This window comes from Ornithorhynchus anatinus, chromosome X5 (assembly GCF_004115215.2).
Source record: "Ornithorhynchus anatinus isolate Pmale09 chromosome X5, mOrnAna1.pri.v4, whole genome shotgun sequence".
NCBI lineage: Eukaryota > Metazoa > Chordata > Mammalia > Monotremata > Ornithorhynchidae > Ornithorhynchus > Ornithorhynchus anatinus.
The window spans coordinates 69,639,584-69,662,270 of record NC_041753.1 but is presented as its reverse complement, the minus strand read 5'-3'; the positions used below and the strand labels follow the sequence as shown (position 1 = coordinate 69,662,270).

General features: G+C 60.3%; 1 protein-coding gene across 5 annotated transcripts in view; it reads left to right on the top strand.

The window, feature by feature from the left end:
* PTCH1 (patched 1) overlaps positions 1-22,687 on the top strand; it is a 62,262-nt gene that overhangs the window by 27,846 nt on the left and 11,729 nt on the right. For 4 of the 5 annotated variants that reach the window (XM_039910778.1, XM_029055950.2, XM_039910776.1 and 1 more), the window contains 10 exons: positions 432-530; positions 1,827-1,952; positions 3,400-3,518; positions 4,328-4,628; positions 7,327-7,636; positions 12,345-12,487; positions 14,425-14,608; positions 15,320-15,600; positions 17,362-17,499; positions 20,233-20,375. In XM_039910778.1, the coding sequence (XP_039766712.1) occupies positions 432-530; positions 1,827-1,952; positions 3,400-3,518; positions 4,328-4,628; positions 7,327-7,636; positions 12,345-12,487; positions 14,425-14,608; positions 15,320-15,600; positions 17,362-17,499; positions 20,233-20,375 (1,844 nt within the window). Of the gene's footprint in view, positions 1-431; positions 531-1,826; positions 1,953-3,399; positions 3,519-4,327; positions 4,629-7,326; positions 7,637-12,344; positions 12,488-14,424; positions 14,609-15,319; positions 15,601-17,361; positions 17,500-20,232; positions 20,376-22,143; positions 22,222-22,687 lie in introns of those variants that run through there. The other variant, XM_029055952.2, reaches the window with a different exon arrangement.

The following is a 22,687-nucleotide window of genomic DNA, read 5'->3' as shown; positions in this document are numbered from 1 at the left end:
TCCTCCTCTCTTCTTTTTCTTCTTTTCTCCTCCCTCCTCTTCCTCCTATCCTTCTCTTATTCTTCTCCTCCTCCTCCTCCTCCTCTCCTTCTCCTCTCCTCTTATTCTTCTCCTTCTCCACCTCCTTCTCTTCCTCCTTCTCTTCTTCCTCCTATCCTCCTCTTCTCCTCCTCCTCCTCCTTTTCCTCCTCCTCTCCTCCTCCTCTCCTCCTCTCGTTCTTCTCCTTCACCTCCTTCTCTTCCTCCTCCTCCTCGTCTTCTCCTCCTCTTCTCCTCCTCTTCCTTCTTCTCTCCTCCTCCTCCTCCTCCTCTTTCTCCTTTCCTTCTCTTCCTCTTTTCCTCCTCCTCTTCCTCCTGCTCCTCCCGTTGCCGGGGCCGGTGGTGTTGGTGGCGGTGGGCGGCGGCGGTGACGACGGTGGGGTTTCCCGCAGGTGTTGCCCTTCCTGGCCCTGGGCGTCGGGGTGGACGACGTGTTCCTCCTGGCCCACGCGTTCAGCGAGACGGGGCAGAACAAGCGGATCGCTTTCGAGGTAACGGGGCCGAGGGCGGGCGGACGGCCGGACGGCCGGGGGCCGGACCCGCCGGGCCCCTCCCGAACCCTCCGCGCGCAGGCTCCCGCGGCCAAACGCTCCCCTGCGACCCTCACGCACGTGCTCCCCGTCGGCCATTCCCAGGACCCTCCATGCACGTGATTCCGATCAGCCACTCCCAGGCCCCTCCATGCTCATGCCTTCGGTCAGCCGTTCTCGGGCCCCTCTACACACGTGCTCCCGGTCAACCGTTCCCTCGACCCCTCACGCTCATGCTCCCGGTCAGCTGTTCCCCGGTCTCCTCCCCGCACGTGCTCCAAGTCAGCCGTTCCCGGACTCCTCCCCGCACGTGCTTCCGGTCAGCCATTCCCAGCCCCCTCCACGTACATGCTTCCGGTCAGCCGTTCCCAGACCCCTCACGCACATGCTCCCGGTCAGCCGTTCCCAGACCGCTCACACACATGCTCCCGGTCAGCCGTTCCCAGGCCCCTCTACGCACATGCTCCCGGTCAGCCGTTCCCAGACCCCTCACGCACATGCTCCCGGTCAGCCGTTCCCAGACCCCTCTACGTACATGCTCCCGGTCAGCCGTTCCCAGGCCCCTCCACGCACATGCTCCCGGTCAGCCGTTCCCAGACCCCTCACGCACATGCTGCCGGTCAACCGTTCCCAGGCCCCTCCCCGCACATGCTTCCGTTCAGCCGTTCCCAGACCCCTCACGCACATGCTTCCGGTCAGCCGTTCCCAGACCGCTCACACACATGCTCCCGGTCAGCCGTTCCCAGGCCCCTCCACGCACATGCTCCCGGTCAGCCGTTCCCAGACCGCTCACACACGTGCTCCCGGTCAGCCGTTCCCAGACCCCTCACGCACATGCTCCCGGTCAACCGTTCCCAGGCCCCTCCCCGCACATGCTTCTGTTCAGCCGTCCCCAGACCCCTCACGCACATGCTCCCGGTCAGCCGTTCCCAGACCGCTCACACACGTGCTCCCGGTCAGCCGTTCCCAGACCCCTCACGCACATGCTCCCGGTCAGCCGTTCCCAGGCCCCTCCACGCACATGCTCCCGGTCACCCATTCCCAGACTCCTCCCGCGCATGCTTCTGATCGGCCGTTCCCGGCCTCCTCCCCGCACGTGCTCCCGGTCAGCCGTTCCCCGACCCCTCCACGCTCCCGGTCAGCCGTTCCCCGACACCCCCGCCCCCGCACGTGCTCCCATCCTCGGCGGGTCGGAGGTCGGAGGTCGGAGGCGGGTCCGGGTCCGGAGCGGCGGGTGGAGCCGGGTCTGGGTTTCAGGAGCGGACGGGGGAGTGTCTGAAGCGGACGGGGGCCAGCGTGGCCCTGACCTCCATCAGCAACGTCACCGCCTTCTTCATGGCCGCCCTCATCCCCATCCCGGCCCTGCGCGCCTTCTCCCTCCAGGTGAGCCGCCCCCGCTCCGTCCCCACCGCCGCCTCCTCCGGGAGCCCGCCCGGGTTCGCCCCCGCCTCCCGGGGTTCTCCGCGCAGCCGGGGGACCGTGGGCAAGTCGCTTCACTTCTCGGGGCCTCAGTTCCCTCACCTGTCAAATGGGGGTGAAGCCTGCGAGCCTCCCGAGGGACGACCCGATGAGCCTGTCTCTCCCCCAGCGCTTAGAACGGTGGTCTGCACGTAGTAAGCGCTTAACAAATACCGACGTTATTACTGAGCGCTTGGACCGAGTCCTCGCCGCCTCCCCGAAACGCCTCCTCCGGGAGCCTGCCCCGATCGCCCCCGACGCCCCCAGCCCTCCGGACGGCAGTTCTCCCCGTCCTCGTTCACTCGGTCGCATTTATTGAGCGCCGACTATGTGCTGAGAACCGCACTAAGCGCTTGGACTGAGTCCTCGCCGCCTCCCCGAAACGCCTCCTCGGGGAGCCCGCCCCGATTCGCCCAAATCCTCCCAACCGCAGCCTTCTCTCTCCCCAAATCGCCTCCTCCGGGAGCCTTCCCCGATTGATCCCGATGAGAAGCGGCGCGGCTCCGTGGCGAGAGGCCGGGCTTGGGAGTCAGAGGTCACGGGTTCGACTCCCGGCTCTGCCGCTCGTCAGCCGGGTGACCGTGGGCGAGTCGCTTCCCTTCGCTGGGCCTCGGTGACCTCAGCTGGAAAATGGGGATCAACTGTGAGCCTCACGTGGGACCACCCGATTACTCTGTATCTCCCCCCCCCCCCCCAGCGTTTAGAACAGTGCCCGGCACATAGTAGGCGCTGAACAAAGACCAACGCTATTATCAGCCCAAACCCTCCAGATCCCGGCTCTCCCCGTCCCCCGACGGGAGCCCCCGAGGCCACCTCCTCCGGGAGCCTGCCCCGATTGCCCCCGACGTCCCCGACCCTCCGGACGGCCGCTCCCCGAGGCCCCGCCGCCCCCCGAGGACGCCTCCTCCGGGAGCCTGCCCCGATTGACCCCAAACCACCCCCCGACCCCACCTCCGCCCTCGGGTCCCTCCCCGTCGCGAAGCGGCGCGGCTCGGTGGCGGGAGGCCGGGCTTGGGCGTCCGAAGTCGTGGGTTCCGATCCCCCTTCTCCCCGAACGGGAGAAGATAAGCGTGATGATAATAACGCTGCTGTTCGTGGAGCGCCTCCTCTGCGCCGAGCACTGTTCTAAGCGCTGGGCGGGGTGGGGCGGGGATCCAACGTCATCGGGCGGTCCCGCGTGGGGCTCCCCGTCGTCACCCCCGTTAGAGGAGGGAACCGAGGCCCAGAGGGGTGAAGCGACCGGCCCGAAGCCGCACGGCAGACCCGGGGCGGAGGCGGGACTGGAACCCGGACCCCCCCCCGGGTCCCCAGCCCGGCCTCTCGCCCCGGCGCGCGGCCCCATCGGTCCGACCGGACGGATTCCCCTCCCCAGGCGGCCGTGGTGGTGGTGTTCAACTTCGCCATGGTCCTCCTCATCTTCCCCGCCATCCTCAGCATGGACCTCTATCGCCGCGAGGACGGGCGGCTCGACATCTTCTGCTGCTTTCCCAGGTGAGGGCCCCCCGTTCGTATTTACGGAGCGCTCGCTGCGTGCTGAGCACCGGACCGGGTGCTCGGAGGGGCCGATCCACGGGGCGGGGGGGGGGGGGCGGGGATCCTTATTACCCCCCGCAGTGACACTCATAATAATCGCGGCGTTCGTCCCCTTCGACGCCTGCCCCCCGCCGAGCGCCGTTGGGCCGTACCTCCGGCGCGCGACGAGGCGCTGGGGGAGAGGCGGGGTCACGGGGTCGTCCCCCGTGGGGCTCCCGGTCTCCGTCCCCCCCTCGCCAGGTGAGGGAACTGAGGCCCGGCGGGATTAGAACCCAACCCCTCTGACTCCCGAGCCCGGGCTGGAGGCATTCGTTCAGTCGATCGTACCTGTCGAGCGCCCGCTGGGTGCCGAGCGCTGTTCTAAGCGCTGGGGGGGGGAGACGAGCCAGTGAGGTTGGACGCGGTCCCCCGTCCCTCGTAAAAGAAGAGAAGCAGCGCGGCTCAGGGGCGAGAGGCCGGGCTGGGGCGTCAGAGGTCACGGGTTCGGATCCCGGCTCTGCGCCTTGGCAGCCGGGTGACCGTGGGCGAGTCCCTTCGCTTCTCTGGGCCTCGGTCTCCTCCTCCGTCAAATGGGGATGAAGACCGGGGGCCTCACGTGGGACGACCCGATGACCTCGGGTCCCCCCCCCGGCGCTCGGACCGGCGCTCGGCACGTAGTAGGCGCCCGACGATCCTTACGGGTGGGACGATGACGATGATTACCGTGACGATCCCGATGACGATGAGCGGCGGCGTTTCTGACCTCCTCCTCTCGCTCTCGCCTCCAGCGCCTGCGGGGGCCGGGCGGGGCGGCCGGGCGGCCCGGGACCCCCGGCCGTCGTCGCCGCCGCCTTCGCGGGCGAGACCCGCATCACCATGCGCTCCACGGTGCGGCTCTGCGCCCAGTACGACCCTCGGACCCAGGCCTTCTACACCACGGCCCAGCCCCGGGCCCTGGTCCGCGTGCGACCCCTCCCCGGCCCGGACCCCCGGCCGGACCCGCGGCCGGACCCCCGGCCCGCCCCCTGGACCCTGGCCGACTTCGCGCGGACGTGCTACGTCCCCTGGCTCCTCCGCCCCCGGGCCAAGGTGAGCGGAGCCTCCCCAGGATCGTTCGGGTATCTGTTGAGCGCCTACTGATGACGATGTCGGTATCTGTTAAGCGCTCACGATGTGCCGAGCGCTGTTCTAAGCGCGGGGGGAGATACGGGGTCATCGGGTCGTCCCACGTGAGGCTCCCGCTCTCCGTCCCCATTTTCCAGACGAGGGAACGGAGGCCCAGAGAAGGGAAGTGACTCGCCCACGGTCCCAGAGCTGACGAGGGGCAGGGCCGGGATTCGAACCCGTGACCTCTGACTCCCGAGCCCGGGCTCTTGCCACTGAGCCACGCTGCTTCTCTAATAATGATGGCCTTGGTTAAGCGCTTCCTATGTGCCGAGCACCGTTCTGAGCGCTGGGGAGGATACGGGGTGATCAGGTCGTCCCACGTGGGGCTCCCGGTCTTCATCCCCACTTTCCGGATGAGGTCACCGAGGCACAGAGAAGTGAAGTGACTTGCCCAAAGTCACCCAGCTGACAAGCGGCTGAGCGGGGATACTAGGTGGGGGGGGCGGTGTGCTGAGCGTTGGGGCGGATGGGAGCCAAGCGGGCTTTCATTCATTCATTTCAATAGTATTTATTGAGCGCTTACTATGTGCAGAGCACCGTACTGAGCGCTTGGAATGAACAAGTCGGCAACAGATAGGGACGGTCCCTGCCGTTAGACGGGCTTCATAATAATAACGATGGTCTTGGCGAAGCGCTTGCTATGTGCCAAGCGTTGTTGTAAGCGCTGGGGGGGGATACGAGGTCGTGGGGTGGCCCCCCCCCGCGGGGCTCGCGGTCTTCACCCCCATTTGACAGAGGAGGAAACTGAGGCCCGGAGAAGGGAAGTCACCCGCCCATAAGCCACACGGCAGACGAGGGGCGGAGAGGGGATTCGAACCCGGGACCCCCTACCGTGGACCGTGCCGAGCATCCCACGAGGGTGCGGTGCCCCCTCCCGGAAGGAGCGCGGCTTGGCGGCCGGAGCCCGGGCTTGGGAGCCGGGGTGGTGGGTTCGAAAGCCGGCTCCGCCACTTGTCAGCCGTGTTAGCTGGAGGCGGCGGCGACGTAAAATCGTCATGATGTCGATGGCGTTTGATTACCGGGATTGTTAATAACGCAAAGGATCACGAGAGTGATGGCGTCTGTGACTCTGGGCCGGTCGCTTCGCTTCTCCGGGCCTCAGTGGCCGCGTCCGGAAGATGGGGATGAAGCCGGTGAGCCCCACGGGGGACGGCCCGATGACCTCGTATCTACCCCGGCGCTTAGCGCAGTGCCCGGCGCGGAGTAAGCAATTAATCAGGATTGTAATTATTATGAGTCCCGGCTAACCAACGCCATCCTTATTATTCTAATTCCGATGCTGATGAATCCCGGCTCCCAGATGCCATTATTGTTATTCATTCATTCATTCATTCATTCATGCAGTCGTATTTATTGAGCGCCTACTATGTGCAGAGCACTGGACTAAGCGCTTGGTTCGGCAACAGATAGAGCCCATCCCCGCCCCGCGACGGGCTCACGGTCTAAACGGGGGAGACGGACGACAAAACAAAACGGAACGAAACAAAAACAACATCATCGAGATAAATAGAATCAGGGAGAGGTACACCTCATTCACAAAATCAATAGGGTAATAAATATTAACAGTTCAGCTAATAAACACTCATTATTATTATTGTTCTTATTAATAATCCCGGTAACCAAACGCCATCATCATGATGACGATTTTACTATGACGCCGCCTCCAGCTAACAAACACCATCACTGTCATTATCATTACCAATAATCCCGGTGACCAAACGCCATCATCATCATCACGACGATTTTTCGATCACGACGTTTCCGGCTAACAAACGCCATCACTCTCATTATCGTTACTGATAATCCCGCGAACCGAACACCTTCATCGTGCCGATCCGATGACGACGGTGCCTCCGGCTAAAAGACACCATCACTCTCGTTATCATTATTAATAATCCCGGTAGCCAAACCCCATCATCATGATGACGATTTTTTGATCACGCCAGCTAACGAACGCCATCACTCTCATTATCATTACTAATAATCCCGCTAGCCAAACGCCATCATCATCATCATCATGACGATTCTTTGATCACGCCGCCTCCAGCTAACAAACGCCATCACTCTCATTATCATTACTAATAATCCCGCTAACCAAACACCTCCTTCGTGCCGATTTGATGACGACGGGGCCTCCGGATGACAGACGCCATCGCTCTCGTGATCATTATCATCATTAATAACCCCGGTAACCGAACCCCATCATCATCATGACGATTTGATGATGACGAGGCCTCCAGCTGACAGACACCGTCACTCTCATTATCATTACTAATAATCCCGCGCCCCAAACGCCCTCATCACGCTGATCTGATGATGCCGAGGCCTCCGGCTACCGGACGCCGTCGCTCTCGTGATCCTTATCGTTACTGGTAATCCCGGTGACCGAACCCCGTCGTCGCGATGACGATTTTCCGCCGCCTCCGGCTAACGGACACCATCCCTCTCGTCACCGTCACACCGACGGTCCCGCGACCCAAACGCCGTCGTCATCGTGACGGTCTGATGACCGACCTGACGGGCCCGGCGGGCGGGCGAGGCCGCTGCGTCCCGGCGGGCTCCCCGGCGGCGCGGGCGTCCCCCCCGCCCGCCGACGGCCTCCCCTCGGTCCCTCCCGCAGACGGGCGTCCTGTTCCTGTGCGCGGGCCTGCTGGGGGTCAGCCTCTACGGGACGACGCGGGTGCGGGACGGGCTGGACCTGACGGACATCGTGCCCCGGGGCACGGGCGAGCACGACTTCGTCGCGGCCCAGTTCCGTTACTTCTCCTTCTACAACGCCTACGTGGTGACGCGGGCGGCCGACTACCCGCGGGTCCAGCCGCTGCTCTACCGCCTGCACGACACCTTCCGCCGCGTCAAGTACGTCATGCTGCAGCCCGACCGGACCCTCCCCAAGATGTGGCTCCACTACTTCCGCGACTGGCTGCAAGGTACCGATGGTGGTATTTGCTGAGCGCCCGCTATGTGCCGAGCGCTGTTCCGAGGCACCGCCGCACCCTGCTTCCCGGGCGTCCCCCCGCGCTCCCGCCGCCCGCGCCGGAATCCTAATGATAATGACGACGGTATTGGTTAAGCGCTTCACGATATATCGTAGGATAATACTAGAGCGGCATTCGTTAAGCGCTTCCGATGTGCTAAGCCCCGTTCTGAGCGCTGGGAGGGGATACGAGGTCATCAGCTTGTCCCCCGTGGGGCTCACGGTCTTCATTTTACAGATGAGGGAAGCGACTCGTCCCAAGTCACCCAGCTGACAGGCGGCGGAGCCGGGATTCGAACCCACCACCCCCGGCTCCCGAGCCCGGGCTCTAGCCATGCTGCTTACTGTGTGCCAAGCACCGCTCTAAGGTGCTGCCTCCCCAGGCTGCCCTACTTCCTGGACTGAGTGCGAGATATCACCATCCCAGGCCGTCCTACTCTCTGGACAGGCCATGAGGCATCTCCCCCGCCCCCCTCACCAGTACAAGGTGAGGAAGCAGCGTGGATCAGTGGGTGGAGCCCGGGCTCGGGAGTCAGAGGTCGTGGGTTCGAATCCCGGCCCCGCCCCGATCAGCTGGGTGACCTGGGGCAAGTCACTTCGCTTCTCCGGGCCTCGGTTCCCTCCTCCGTCCCACGGGGATGAAGGCCGGGAGCCCCACGGGGGACCAGCCGATGACCTTGTCTCTCCCCCGGCCCTTAGAACAGTGCTAGGCGCACAGGAAGCGCTTAACTAATACCATCATCATCATTATTATTGCAAGGTACCACCCCCGGGTCGCCCTACTTCCTGGGCTGAGTGCGAGCTTCCGCCTCCACACGCATAGAGTGGGAGGAAGAGGAGGAGGAGAAATGGAATAGAAACGGGTGAAGGAGGAGGAAAAAGAAGAGAAGGAGGAGGATTGGGAGGAGGAGGAAAAAGAAGAGAAGTGGAAGGAGAGGAAGGAAGAGAAATAGGAGGAGGAGGAGGAGAAATGGATGAAGGAGGAGGAAAAAGAAGAGAAGTGGAAGGAGAGGAAGGAAGAGAAATAGGGAGAGGAGGAGAAGGAGGAGAAATGGATGAAGGAGGAGGAAAAAGAAGTGGAAGGAGAGGAAGGAGAAATGGAAGGAGAAGGAATGGGAACGGGCGAAGGAGGAGGAGGAAAAAGAAGAGAAGTGGGAGAAGAAAGAGGAGAAATGGGAGGAAGAGGAAGAAAAGAATAGAAATGGGCAGAGGAAGAGGAGAAGGAGAAGAAAAGACAGGAGGAATGGGAGGGGAAGGAATAGAAATGGGAAGGGGAGGAGGAGAAATAGAAGGAGGAGGAGAAATCGGAGGAAGAGGAGGGAAAAGAATAGATATGGGCAGAGGAAGAGGAGAAGGAGAAGAAAAGACAGGAGGAATGAGAGGAGAAGGGATAGAAATGGGAAGGGGAGGAGGCGAAATGGAGAAGAAGGAGGAGAAATGGGAGGAAGAGGAGGGAAAAGAATAGATATGGGCAGAGGAAGAGGAGAAGGAGAAGAAAAGACAGGAGGAATGAGAGGAGAAGGGATAGAAATGGGAAGGGGAGGAGGAGAAATGGAGAAGAAGGAGGAGAAATGGGAGGAAGAGGAGGGAAAAGAATAGAAATGGGCAGAGGAAGAGAAGGAGAAGAAATGGGAGGAAAAGTCAGGAGAAATGGAGGAGGAGAAGGAATAGAAATGGGAAGAGGAGGAGAAATGGAAGGAGAAGGAGGAGGAGAAATAACAATAATAATAACAATAACAATAGTACTTGTTAAGCACTTACAATGAGCCAGGCTCTGTACTGACCGCTGGGGTGGATACAAGGAAATCGGGTCGGACACTGTCCCCGTCCCATGTGGGGCTCAGAGTCTCCATCCCCATTTTACAGTTGAGGTCAGTGAGGCCCAGAAAAGTTAAATGGGAGGAGGAGGAGGAAAAAGAATGGAAATGGGCAGAGGAAGAGGAGGAGAAGTAGAAGAAATGTGAGGAGAAGACAGAGGAGAAGTGGGAGGAAGAGGAGGAAGAATAGAAATGGGCAGAGGAAGAAGACAAGGAAGAGAAGGAATGGGAGAAGAAGAAAGGAGAAATGGGAAAAGGAGAAGGAATAGAAATGGGTGGAGGAAGGGGAGGAGGAAAAATGGGAGAAGGAGGAGAAAGAGAAATGGGAAGAGGAGGAAAAGGAGAAAAAATGGAAGGAGGAGGAGAAAGAGGAGAAGTAGGTGGAGAAGAATGAGAAGAAGAAGAAATGGGAGGTGAAAGAGAGAGATGAGAAGGTGGGAGGTGGGAGGAGAAGGCGGAGAAAGGAGGAGAAATGGAGGAGGAGAAAGAATGGGAATAGGTGGAGGAAGAGGAGGAGGAGGAGGAGGAGAAGAAATGGGAGGAGGAGGGAAAAGTAGAATTGGCGGGAGAAGAAGGAGGAGAATCGGAAAGAGGAGGGGAAGGAACAGAAGTGGAGGGAGGAAGAGGAGGAGGAGGAAAAGATAATGGGTGGAGGAGGAGAAGGAGGAGAAATGGGAAGAGGAGAAGGAATAGAAATGATGGAGGAAGAGGAAGAGTAGGGAGTAGAAATGAGAGGAGGAGCAAAAGAAAGAGGAGAAGTGGAAGGAGAAGAAAGGGAAAATGGGAGGAGGAAGAGAAGAGGGGATAGAAATGGGTGAAGAAGAGGAGAAGGAGAAAAAAATGGGAGGAAGAGGAGAAAGAAGAGAAGCGGGAGGAGGAGAAGGAATAGAAATGGTGGAGGAAGAGGAGGAGTATGAGTAGAAGTGAGAGGAGAAGCAGAAGTAAGAGGAGAAGTAGAAGGAGAAGAAAGGGAAAATGGGAGGAGGAAGAGAGGAGGGGATAGAAATGGGTGGAGGAAGAGGAGGAGAAGGAGAAAAAATGGGAAGAGGAGAAAGAGGAGAAGTGGGAGGAGGAGGAGGAGGAGAAGGACTAGAAATGGGCAGAGGAAGGAGAGGAGAAGAAGAAATGGGTGAAGGAGAAGTGGGAGAAGAAGGAGAAGAAATGGGAGGAGGAGGAGAAAGAAGTGGGAGAAGAAGGGAGAGAAATGGGAGGAGGAGTAAAAATGGGAGGAGGGAGAGGAGGAAAAGGAGAAGAAATGGAAAGAGGAGGAGAAAGGAGAAGTGGGTGGAGAAGAATGAGGAGAAGAAGAAGAAATGGGAGGTGAAAGAGAGATAAGTGGGAGGAGCAGGAGAAAGGAGGCGAAATGAAGGAGGAGAAGGAATGGGAATGGGTGGAGGAAGAGGAGGAGGAGGAGAAGAAATGGGAGGAGGAGAAAAAGTAGAATTGGGATAGGAGAAGAAGGAGGAAAAATGGGAGGAGGAGGGGGAAGGAATAGAAGTGGGGAGAGGAAGAGGAGGAGGAGGGGTAGAAATGAGAGGAGGAGCAGAAGAAAGGAGAAGTGGAAGGAGAAAAAGAGGAAAAGTGGGAGGAGGAAGAGAAGAGGGGCTAGAAATGGGTGGAGGGAGAGGAGGAGAAGGAGAAAAATGGGAGAAAGAGGAGAAGTGGGAGAGGAGGAGAAGGAGAAGTGGGGAAGGAGGAGAAGAAATGGTAGAAGGAGGAGAAAGAGAAGTGGGAGGAGAAGGGAGAGAAATGGGAGGAGGAAGAGGAGGAGGAGAAATGGGAGGAGGAGGAGGAGGAGGAGGAGAATGAGGATTGGGCGGAGGAATGGAAATGGGCAGAAAAGGAGAAGTGTGAGGAGGAGAGGTGGGAGAAGGAGAAGAAACAGAGGGAGGAGGAGAAAGAGGAAGAGGAGGAGAAAGGAGAGGAAGAAAACAAATAGAAATGAACAGAGGAAGAGGAGCAGAAGGAGAAAAAAACGGGAGGAGGAAGAGAAGGAATAGAAATGGGTGGAAGATGAGGAGGGGAAGGAGAAGAAATGGGAGGAGAGGAAGGAGGAGAAATGAGCAGAGAAGGAGTAGAAATAGAAATGGGAGGAAGAGGAGAAATGGGAGGAGGAGGAGGAGGAGAAATGGGAGGAGGAGGAGGAATAATAGAAATAGGAAGAGAAGACAGAGAAGAAATGGGAGGAGGAGCAAGAGAAGTGCAAGAAGAGGAGGAGGAGAAATACGAGGAGGGGAGAGAGACGTGGGAGAAGAAGGAATTGAAATGTGTGGAGGAAGAGGAGGAGGAGAAGGAATGGGAGGAGGAGGAGGAGGAGGAGAAGAAAGAGGAGGGGTTGGAGGAGAAATGGGAGGAAGAGGAGAAGGAAAAGAAATAGGTGGCGGAGGAGGAGAAATGGGAGGAGGAGAGAGGTGAAGAAATGAGAGGAGGAGAAGAAGGAGAAGACATGGGTGAGGGAGAAGAAGAATGGGAATGTCAGGAGGAGGAGAAAGAGGAGGGGTTGGACGAGAAGGAGGAGGAGAAATGGGAGGAAGAGGAGGAGAAATGGGAGGAGAAGAAAGAGGAAAAATGGGAGGAAGAAGAGAAGAGGGGATAGAAACGGGTGGAGGAACGGGAGGAGAAATGGGAGGAGAAGTAAAAGGAAAAATGGGAGGAGGAGGAATAGAAATGGGACGAGGAAGAGAAGAAATGGGAGGAGGAAGAGGAGGAGGAGGAGGAGAAAGAGAAGTCCAAGAAGGAGGAGAAATGGGAGGAGGAAGAGGAGGAGAAGGAGGGGAAATGGGAGGAGGAGGGTGGGGGGGGGGGGGTCTGACGGGACGGCGCGTGTCCCGCCCACGTCCGCAGGCCTCCAGGACGCCTTCGACAGAGACTGGGCCTCCGGGAACATCTCCCCCGGCGACTACCGCAACGGCTCCGACAGCGCCGTGCTGGCCTACAAGCTCCTCGTCCAGACGGGCAGCAGGGAGAAGCCGGTGGACATCGCCCAGGTGCCCCAGCGACCCCCGACCCCCGACCCCCGACCCCGCCGGGGCGGCTGGACTGGGCGGGGGCGGGGGGGAGGCCCACGGATCCTCGCCGCAACGCTCGGTCCGGTGCTCGGCGCAAGGACAGCGCTCGGGAAATCCGGGGGAGCGGCGCGGCTTCCGCGGGACGCGCCCGGGCTCGGCAGCCGGCGGACGCGGGTGCGGATCCCGGGCCCGCCGCTCGGCTGCTGCGGGACCTCGGGCCAGCCGCCGCACCCCTCCGGGCCTCAGTGACCTCGGCTGGAAAACGGGGATGGAGGCGGAAACCCGATGACCCCGCGTCTCCCCCGGCGCGTCCGACGACACGGAGGCGCGTTCCCTGCCCGCAGCGAGCTGACGGCCCAGAGGGGGAGGCGATACGTCGGAATAATAATGACGAGGACGGTATTCGTTAAGCGCTCACTACGTGCCAAGCACTCTTCTAAGCGCTGGGTGCGGGGGAGGCGCACGAGGTCATCAGGTCGTCCCCCGTGGGGCTCGCGGTCTTCATCCCCATTTGACAGAGGAGGGAACCGAGGCCCAGAAAGGGAAGTGACCCGCCTGAGGTCGCCCGGCAGGCGAGTGGCGGAGCCGGGATTACTCATCCGTTCACTCAACGGTATTTATTGGGCGCCGACCGCGTGCACGGCACTGTGCCGAGCGCTTGGGAAGTACAGTTCGGCAACCCCTCCCCTCGCCCTCCGCCGCCCGCCGCGCCGGGAAGTGGCGGGTGTGACGATTACGGCGTTGGTCCGTTTCCTCGATGGCAGTCGTCGAGCGCTCACGGTGGGCGCTGTGATAATGGATGATAGCGTCGGTGTCTGTTAGGCGCTTAATACGTGCCCGGCACCGTTCTAAGCGCTGGGGGAGACGGAAGGTCATCGGGTCGTCCCACGTGAGACACGCGGTCTTCATCCCCATTTTACAGATGAGGGAACCCAGGCCCAGAGAAGCGAAGTGACTTCTCCAGGGTCCCCCGTTTAGCCCAATATTGGGCAGGGGTCGTCGCTACCCGTTGCCCAATTGTCCATTCCGAGCGCTCAGTCCAGTGCTCTGCACATAGTAAGCGCTCAGTAAATCTGAACGAATGAAGCGGCCGAGTCAGGATCGGCACCCACGACCTCCGCCTCCCAAGCCCGCGCTCGTTCTACCGAGCCGCGCTCCTTCTCACGGCGGTATCCGTTGAGCGCTTCCTACGTGCCGAGCACTGTTCTAAGCGCTGAGGTCGATCCCGGGCCATCGGGCCGTCCCACGTGGGACACGGTCTCCATCCCCGTGTTCCAGATGGGGTCACTGAGGCCCAGAGAAGTGAAATGACTTATCCGAGGTCCCCCGTTTATTGGGCAGGGATCGTCTCTATCTGTTGCCCAAGCGCTCAGTCCAGTGCTCTGCACATAGAGAAGCAGCGTGGCTCAGTGGAAAGAGCCCGGGCTTTGGAGTCAGAGGTCATGGGTTCGAATCCCAGCTCTGCCATTTGTCAGCCGCGTGACCGTGGGCAAGTCACTTCACTTCTCTGGGCCTCAGTTCCCTCATCTGGAAAATGGGGATTAACTGTGAGCCCCACGTGGGACGACCTGATTACCCTGTATCTCCCCCAGCGCTTAGAACGGTGCTCGACACATAGTAAGCGCTTTACAACTACCAACGTTAGTAAGCGCTCAATAAACCCGACTGTACGAATGAATGAACGACGCGGCGGAGTCAGGATCGGCACCCACGACCTCCGCCCCCCCAGCCCGGCCTCATCCCGCCCGAGCCGCGCTGCGTCTCGCGGGGGTATCCGTGAAGCGCTTCCCACGTGCCGAGCACCGTGCTGGGCGCCGGGGGTCGACCCCGGGCCACGGGGCGGTCCCGGGCGGGATCGGAACCCACGCCCCCGGCTCCGTCGGCCGAACCATAGCCCTCCCCGCCCCGTCCCGCAGCTGACCAAGCAGCGGCTGGTGGACGGGGACGGCATCATCAACCCCAACGCCTTCTACACCTACCTGACGGCCTGGGTGAGCAACGACCCCGTGGCCTACGCCTCCTCGCAGGCCAACATCCGCCCCCACCGGCCCGAGTGGATCCACGACAAGGCCGACTACATGCCCGAGACGCAGCTGCACAGTGAGTCCCCGCCGCCCCCGTCCTACGTACTGAGCGCCGGGGGAGGGACCCCGGGGGGCGCCGGGGGGGGGGTCCCCCGGTCTCGGTCCCCGTCGGACAGGGGAGGAGACGGAGGCCCGGAGAATACTGATCATGACGGGGGTGGTGTTGGTTAGGCGCTCACTATGTGCCCGGCGCCCGCCGGGATGGATCCGGGGGCGCCGGGGGGGGTCCCTCGGGGGGGAGATCCAGGGTCGTGGGGTGGTTCCCGGTCTCCATCCCCATTGGACAGAGGAGGGGACCGAGGCCCAGAGAATAATAATCATCATAATAAGGGCGGTGTCGGCGAGGCGCTTACTATGTGCCCGGCACCGTTCTAAGCGCGGGGATAGATCCGGGGGCGCCCCCCCTTCGGTCCTAATCGCCACGAGTTTCCACGTGGGGCCGGGGCGCCGTACCGGACGCCCCCTCTCCGCTCCTCTCGACGGAGGTTTCCACGTGGGGCCGGGGCGGCGGCAGGGGGACGAAGACGAGGGGCCGGGGCGCCGTACGGGACGCCCCCTCTCCGTTCCTGATCGCCACAAGTCGCCACGTGGGCCCGGGGCGGGAGGACGAAGAGACGGGGGGGGTGGGGGGGGCCGGGGCGCCGTACCGGACGCCCCCCCCCCCTCCGCTCCCCCGGACGGAGGTCCCCCCCCCCCCGAGCCTCGTCCCCCGTTCCCGCCCCGGCAGTCCCCCCGGCGGAGCCGGTGGAGTTCGTGCAGTTCCCCTTCTACCTGAACGGGCTGCGGGAGACGTCGGACTTCGTGGACGCCATCGGGCAGGTGCGGGCCATCTGCGAGGACTTCACGCGGCTCGGGGTGCCCAGCTACCCCAACGGCTACCCCTTCCTCTTCTGGGAGCAGTACGTGGGGCTCCGCCTCTGGCTGCTGCTCTCCGTCAGCGTCGTCCTCGCCTGCACCTTCCTCGTCTGCGCCCTCTTCCTCCTCAACCCCTGGACGGCCGCCATCATCGTGAGTCGCCCCCCGCCGGGACGCCCCCGGGGCCCCCGGTTATCCGGTCCCGCCTACTCACGGGGCGCCTACCGCGTGCGGGGCCCTCGGCCGGCCCGTCCTACCTGCGGAGCGCTCGCCGTGTGCGGGGCCCTCGGTTACAATAGTAATAATGATAATGTTGGTATTCGGTAAGCACTTACTACGTGCAGAGCACCGTCCTAAGCGCTGGGGGAGATCCGGGGTCGTCGGGTGGTCCCCCGTGAGGCTCCCGGTCTTCGTCCCCATTTTCCAGATGAGGGAACTGAGGCCCAGAGAAGCGACGTGACTCGCCCACGGTCCCCCAGCCGGCGAGTGGCGGATTCGAACCCGTGACCGAAATAATGTTGGCATCTGTCAAGCGCCTGCTACGTGCCGAGCACCGTTCTAAGCGCCGGGGGAGACGCGGGGTCATCGGGTCGTCCCACGCGAGGCTCCCGGTCTTCGTCCCCATTTTCCAGATGGGGTAACCGAGGCCCGGAGAAGCGAAGCGACTCGCCCACGGTCACCCAGCGGACAAGGGGCGGAGCCGGGATTCGAACCCCTGACCTGTGACTCCCGAGCCCGGGCTCTTGCCACCGAGCCGCGCCGCTCCCATTCCGTCCTACTGATGGAGCGCCCACCGTGTGCGGAGCACTCGGTTATCCAATCCGTCGTACTTATGGGGCGCTCGCTGTGTGCCGAGCCTTCGGTTCTTCGTGCTTACTGAGCGCCTGCCGTGGGCTCCGTTCAAACCTGTTTGCTTGTGACCTACCCCATTTTGGGAAGAAAAAGCTTGCGCGCCTGGCTCTGGGACTGATGGTTGGAATCGTACTTTCCAAGCGCTTAGTACAGTGCTCGGCACGCGGGAAGCGCTCAGTAAATACCACCGAATGAGGCGTTCACTATGTGAGCCCGTCGTCGGGCAGGGATGGTCCCTCTCTGTCTCTGTCGATTGAATTCTTTCATTCAGTGGTGTTTACTGAGCGCTTCCCGGGTGCAGAGCACTGTCGAGAAGCAGCGTGGCTCAGTGGCAAGAGCCCGGGCTGGGGGGTCCGAGGTCATGGGTTCGAATCCCGGCTCTGCCTCTCGTCAGCTGGGTGACCGTGGGCCAGTCACTTCGCTTCTCGGGGCCTCGGTTCCCTCATCCGGAAAATGGGGGTGAAGACCGGGAGCCTCACGGGGGACCACCCGACGACCCCGTCTCTCCCCCGGCGCTTAGAACGGTGCTCGGCACAGAGTGAGCGCTCACCGAATACCGACATTATCCCGGCTCTGCCCCCCGTCAGCTGGGTGACCGTGGGCCGGTCGCTTCGCTTCTCTGCGCCTCGGTTCCCTCATCTGTCAAATGGGGGTGAAGACCGGGAGCCCCACGGGGGACGACCCGATCTCTCCCCCGGCGCTTAGAACGGCGCTCGGCACGTAGTAGGCGCTTAACGAATGCCGACACGATTATTACTGAGCGCTTGGGAGGGCGGAACAATAAACGGACCCAGAACCCGCCCCCCAACGGGCTGACGGTCTAGAGGTTGCCGGGTTATTCGTTCAGTCGTATTTCTTGAGCGCCTACGCTGTGCGGAGCACCGTACTGAGCGCCGCGATACGGACAGTTCGGCAACAGAGAGGGACAGTCCCTGCCCGACGACGGGCTCACGGTCGCGCCTCCTCCTTCCCGGGGCCCGAAGCGAGCGCTCAACGAGTAGGACGGTCGTTATCGGGGGGGGAGCGGGCTGCGTACGTGACGCCCCCGGCCCCGTCCCGCAGGTGACGGTGCTGGCGCTGATGACGGTGGAGCTGTTCGGGATGATGGGGCTGATCGGGATCAAGCTCAGCGCCGTGCCGGTGGTCATCCTCATCGCCTCCGTCGGCATCGGCGTCGAGTTCACCGTCCACGTGGCCCTGGTAGGTGCCCCGCCCCGCCGCCCGCCTGCCGGGGGGGCCTTGGGCGAGCCGCTTCCCTGCTCTGGGCCTCGGTTGCCTCCTCTGGAAAATGGGGATGGAGACCGGGAGTCCCACGGGACCCTCCGTCGCCCCCCGGCGCTTGGAACAGAGCCCGGCACGTCGTAAGCGCTGAAGAGATCCCATTCCCTGGGCCTCGGTTGCCTCCTCCGGAAAATGGGGATAATGATACTAATAATGTCGGTATCCGTGAAGCGCTCACTATGTGCCGAGCACCGTTCTAAGCGCCGGGGGAGAGACGGGGTCGTCGGGTCGTCCCACGTGGGGCTCACGGTCTTCAACCCCATTTTACGGATGAGGGGACTGAGGCACAGAGAAGTGAAGCGACTCGCCCACGGTCACCCAGCCGACAAGGGGCGGAGCCGGGAGTCGAACCCGTGACCTCTGACTCCCCAGCCCGGGCTCTTGCCACTGAGCCACGCTGCTTCTCACGGGGGACAACCCGATGACCTCGTATCTCCCCCGGCGCTTAGCACGGTGCCCGGCACGTAGTAAGCGCTTAACAAATACCGTTCCCTGAGCCTCGGTTGCCCCCTCTGGAAAATGGGGATGGAGACCGGGAGCCCCACGGGGGACGACCCGATCACCCTCCATCTCCCCCGGCGCTTTGAACAGTGCCCGGCACGTAGTAGGCGCTTAACAAATACCGTTCCCTGGGCCTCGGTTGCCTCCTCTGGAAAATGGGGATGGAGACGGGGACTGCGTTCAACCCGGTTTGCTCGGATCGCCCCCACCCCCGGCGCTTAGTACAGTGCCCGGCACAGAGTAAGCGCTGAACAGATACCAAAATCATTATCAGGATTAGACTGTGAGCCCAACTCCATCCAGTGAATCAATGAAAAGAACAGGACTATGTCCTAAACGGACAGATTTTCATCCAGAGAACCACCTAAAACAACAGGGCTATGGCTTAAACGGACAGATTTTTATCCACTCGACCGGCTAAACATCGGGACTATGTCTTGGACGGTCAAATTTTCACGCAGTGAACCAGCTAAGCAGTAAGACAGTGTCTTAAACGGACAGATTTTCATCTGCTTAAGCAGCTGAAGTACGGGACTGTGTCTTAGACGGACAGATTTTCATCCACCTAACCGACTAAAGAACGGGACTGTGTCTTAAATGGACAAATTTTTATCCACTTGACTGACTAAACAACAGGACTATGTCTTGAACGGTCTAATTTTCATCCACTTAACCGACTAAAGAACGGGACTGTCTTAAACGGACAAATTTTCATCCACTCGACCGACTAAACGGCGGGACTGTGTCTCGAACGGTCAAATTTTCATCCAGTGAACCAGCTAAGCGGTAAGACAGTGTCTTAAACGGACAAATTTTCATCCACTTAACCGACTGAAGAACAGGACTGTGTCTTAGACGGACAGATTTTCATCCACTGGACCGACTAAACGACGGGACTATGTCTTGAACGGTCAAATTTTCATCCAGTGAACCAGCTAAGCAGTAAGACAGTGTCTTAAATGGACAAATTTTCATCCACTTATCAACCAAAGAACGGGACTGTGTCTTAGACGGACACATTTTCATCCACTTGACTGACTAAACAACAGGATTATGTCTTGGACGGTCAAATCTTCATCCACTTAACCGACTAAAGAACGGAACTTTGTCTTAGACGGACAGATTTTCATCCACTTCACCAAGTACACAACAGGACTATGTTTTAAACGGACAAATTTTCCCCCACTTGACCGACTAAACAACGGGACTATGTTTTGAACGGTCAAATTTTCATCCAGTGAACCAGCTAAGCAGTAAGACAGTGTCTTAAACGGACAAATTTTCATCCACTTAAACCGACTAAAGAACGGGACCGTGTCTTAGACGGACAAATTTTCATCCCCTTGACCGACTAAACAGCGGCACTATGTCTTGAACGGTCAAATCTTCATCCACTTAACCGACTAAAGAACGGAACTGTGTCTTAGAGGGACAGATTTTCATCCACTTCACCAACTGCACAACAGGACTATGTTTTAAACGGTCAAATTTTCACCCACTGGACCGACTAAACAACGGGACTATGTCTTGAACGGTCAAATTTTCATCCAGTGAACCAGGTAAGCAGTAAGACAGTGTCTTAAACAGACAAATTTTCATCCACTAACCGACTAAAGAACGGGACCGTGTCTTAGACGGACAGATTTCGATCCACCTCACGGAGTAAAGAACGGGACCGTGTCTTAGACGGACAGATTTTCATCCACCTCACCGACTAAAGAACGGGACCGTGTCTTAGACGGACAGATTTTCATCCGCCTCACCGACTGAAGAACGGGACCGTGTCTTAGACGGAACCCCGGGACTAGGTCCTGAACGGTCGACTTCCGTCCCGTGATAATACGAATGATAACGGTACCTGTTAAGCGCTTCCCGTGCGCCAGGCAGCGAAGCGACGAAACGACGGGACTACGTCCCCAACGGCGAATCTTCATCCGGTGAGGCAACCGAGGCCCGGGGCCACGTATTGAATGGCCCGATGTCCTCCCAAGTCAAGTGCGGGTGTTGGGGCTGTTGGGGACGCCCGTGTCCTTCCGCCCCCCCCCCGGTCTCTCTGCGTGTCTCTCTGTCTCTCGCCCCCCCCCCGGCCGCCTCCGTGTCCGTGCGGACGAGGGCCGAGTGCGAGGGCCGGGTCTCTCTCTGCGGTCTCAGGCTTTCCTCACGGCCGTCGGGGACCGAAACCACCGGGCCGTCGTCGCCCTGGAGCACGTGTTCGCCCCCGTGCTGGACGGGGCCGTGTCCACCCTGCTCGGGGTGCTCATGCTCGCCGGCTCCGAGTTCGATTTCATCGTCAGGTAAGGCCCCGGGGGCCGGGGGGGGGGGACGGGGCGTCGGGGGACCCCGGGCGTCCGGTACGGTGCGCGGACACCCTGTCCTCACCCCTCCTCCTCCTCCCTCTGTGGCTACCGCTTCTGCTCCTCCTACTTTTGCTAGAGAAGCGGGGCGGCTCGGCGGGCAGAGCCCGGGCTTGGGAGTCGGAGGTCGCGGGTTCGAATCCCGGCTCCGCCGCTTGTCAGCCGGGTGACCGGGGGCCAGGCGCTTCGCTTCTCTGGGCCCCGGTTGCCTCGTCTGTCAAATGGGGATGGAGACCGGGAGCCCCACGGGGGACGACCCGATGACTCTGTCTCTCCCCCGGCGCTTACAACAGTGCTCGGCACGTGGTGACTGCTTAACGAATACCAACGTTATTATTATCATTTTTACCACTTTGGCTACCGCTCCTCCTCCTCCTCCCGCTCCTCCTCCTCCTCTCCTCCTCTTCCTCCTCCTCCTACTATGGCTACCGCTCCTCCTCCTCCTCCTCTTCCTCCTCCTCTTCCTCCTCCTCTCCCTCCTCCTCCTCTTCCTCCTCCTCCTCCTCCCACTATGGCTACCGGTCCTCTTCCTCCGCCTCCTCCTCTTCCTCCTCCCACTGTGGCTCCTCCTCCTGCTCCTCCTCCTCCTCTTCCTCCTCCTCATATGGCTCCTCCTCCCACCCCTCCTCCTCCCGCTCCTCCTCTTCCCGCTCCTCCTCCTCCTCTTACTATGGGTACTGTTTCCACTCCCCCCACTCCCCCTCCTCCTCCTCCTCTTCCTCCTCCCACTATGGCTACTGCTACCGCTCCTCCTCCCGCTCCTCCTCCTGCTGCTCCTCCTCCTCTTCCTCCTCCCACTATGGCTACTGCTTCTACTCCTCCTCCCGCTCCTCCTCCTCTTCCTCCTCCTCCTATGGCTACTGTTACCGCTCCTCCTCCTCCTCCTCCTCTCCATCCTCCTCCTCCTCCCAATATGGCTCCTCCTCCTCTTCCTGCTCCTCCTATGGCTACTGTTTCCACTCCTCTTCCTCCTCCTCCTCCTCCCAATACGGCTACTGTTCCCGCTCCTCCTCCTCCACCATGGCTACTGCTTCTGCTCTTCCTCCTCCTCCCACTCCTCCTCCTCTTCCTCCTCCTCCCCTGGCTACCGTTACCGCTCCTCCCGTTCCTCCTCCTCCTCCTCCTCCTCCTCCTCCTCCTCCCAGGACGGCTCCCCTCACCGTCATTCGGAAACCCGTTGCTATTAGGACGACTCCCATCGCCGTCATCCCCGAAACCCGTTGCTATTAGGAAGACTCCCACCGCCGCCGTTCCGAAACCCATTACCATCAGGACGACGTCCATCGCCGTCATCCCAACGCTCATTACTATTATTCCGACTTCTATCGCTATTATTCCGACACTTATTACCACTAGTGTTCCCGCTGTTGCTTTTACTAGTATCGCGGTACTCATCGCCGCTAAGACCACCGCTACGCCTAGCACTCTTAGTACGGCACCGATCGCTACGATTAACACTAATCCCCGCTGCTGTCATCGCGGCGCTTGCGACCACTCTGACGACTGATACGCCTACTGCTGTTATCGCAAGCGCTTAGTACAGTGCTCGGCACGTAGCGCTCAGTGAATACCATTGAATGAATGAATAACCGCGACTATTAATGCTAATACCTACTGTTATCGTTACAGCGCTTATGATGACTAATACGCCTCCGATTTCAGCACTCATGACTACTCTTAATACTAATGCCCGCTACTGTCATTTCAGCGCTTATTACTACCGTTAATACTAATGCCTGCCGCTGTTATCACGGCGCTCCCGACTACCCTGACGACTGGTACGCCCGCAAGTCTTATCGCTCATGAGTTCGAATCCCAGCTCTGCCACCTGTCAGCTGTGTGACCGTGGGCGAGTCACTTCACTTCTCTGTGCCTCCGTGACCTCATCTGTAAAATGAGGATGAAGACCGTGAGCCCCACGTGGGACGACCCGACTCCCCCGTGTCTACCCCGGCGCTTAGAACGGTGCTCTGCACGTAGTAAGCGCTCAACAGATACCAGCATTATTATTATCATCATCATCACGGCACTAATCGCTACTATCAACGCTAATATTTACTAGTAATACGGCGCTTAGGACTGCCGTGACGACTAATACGCCCACTACGGTTATTACAGCACTTTTTAGGACAGAGAAGCGGCGCAGTGGAAAGAGCCCGGGCTGGGGAGGTGGCGGGTTCTAATCCCGGCTCCGCCGTTGGTCGGCTGTGCGACCTCGGGCCGGTCGCTTCGCTTCTCTGGGCCTCGGCGAC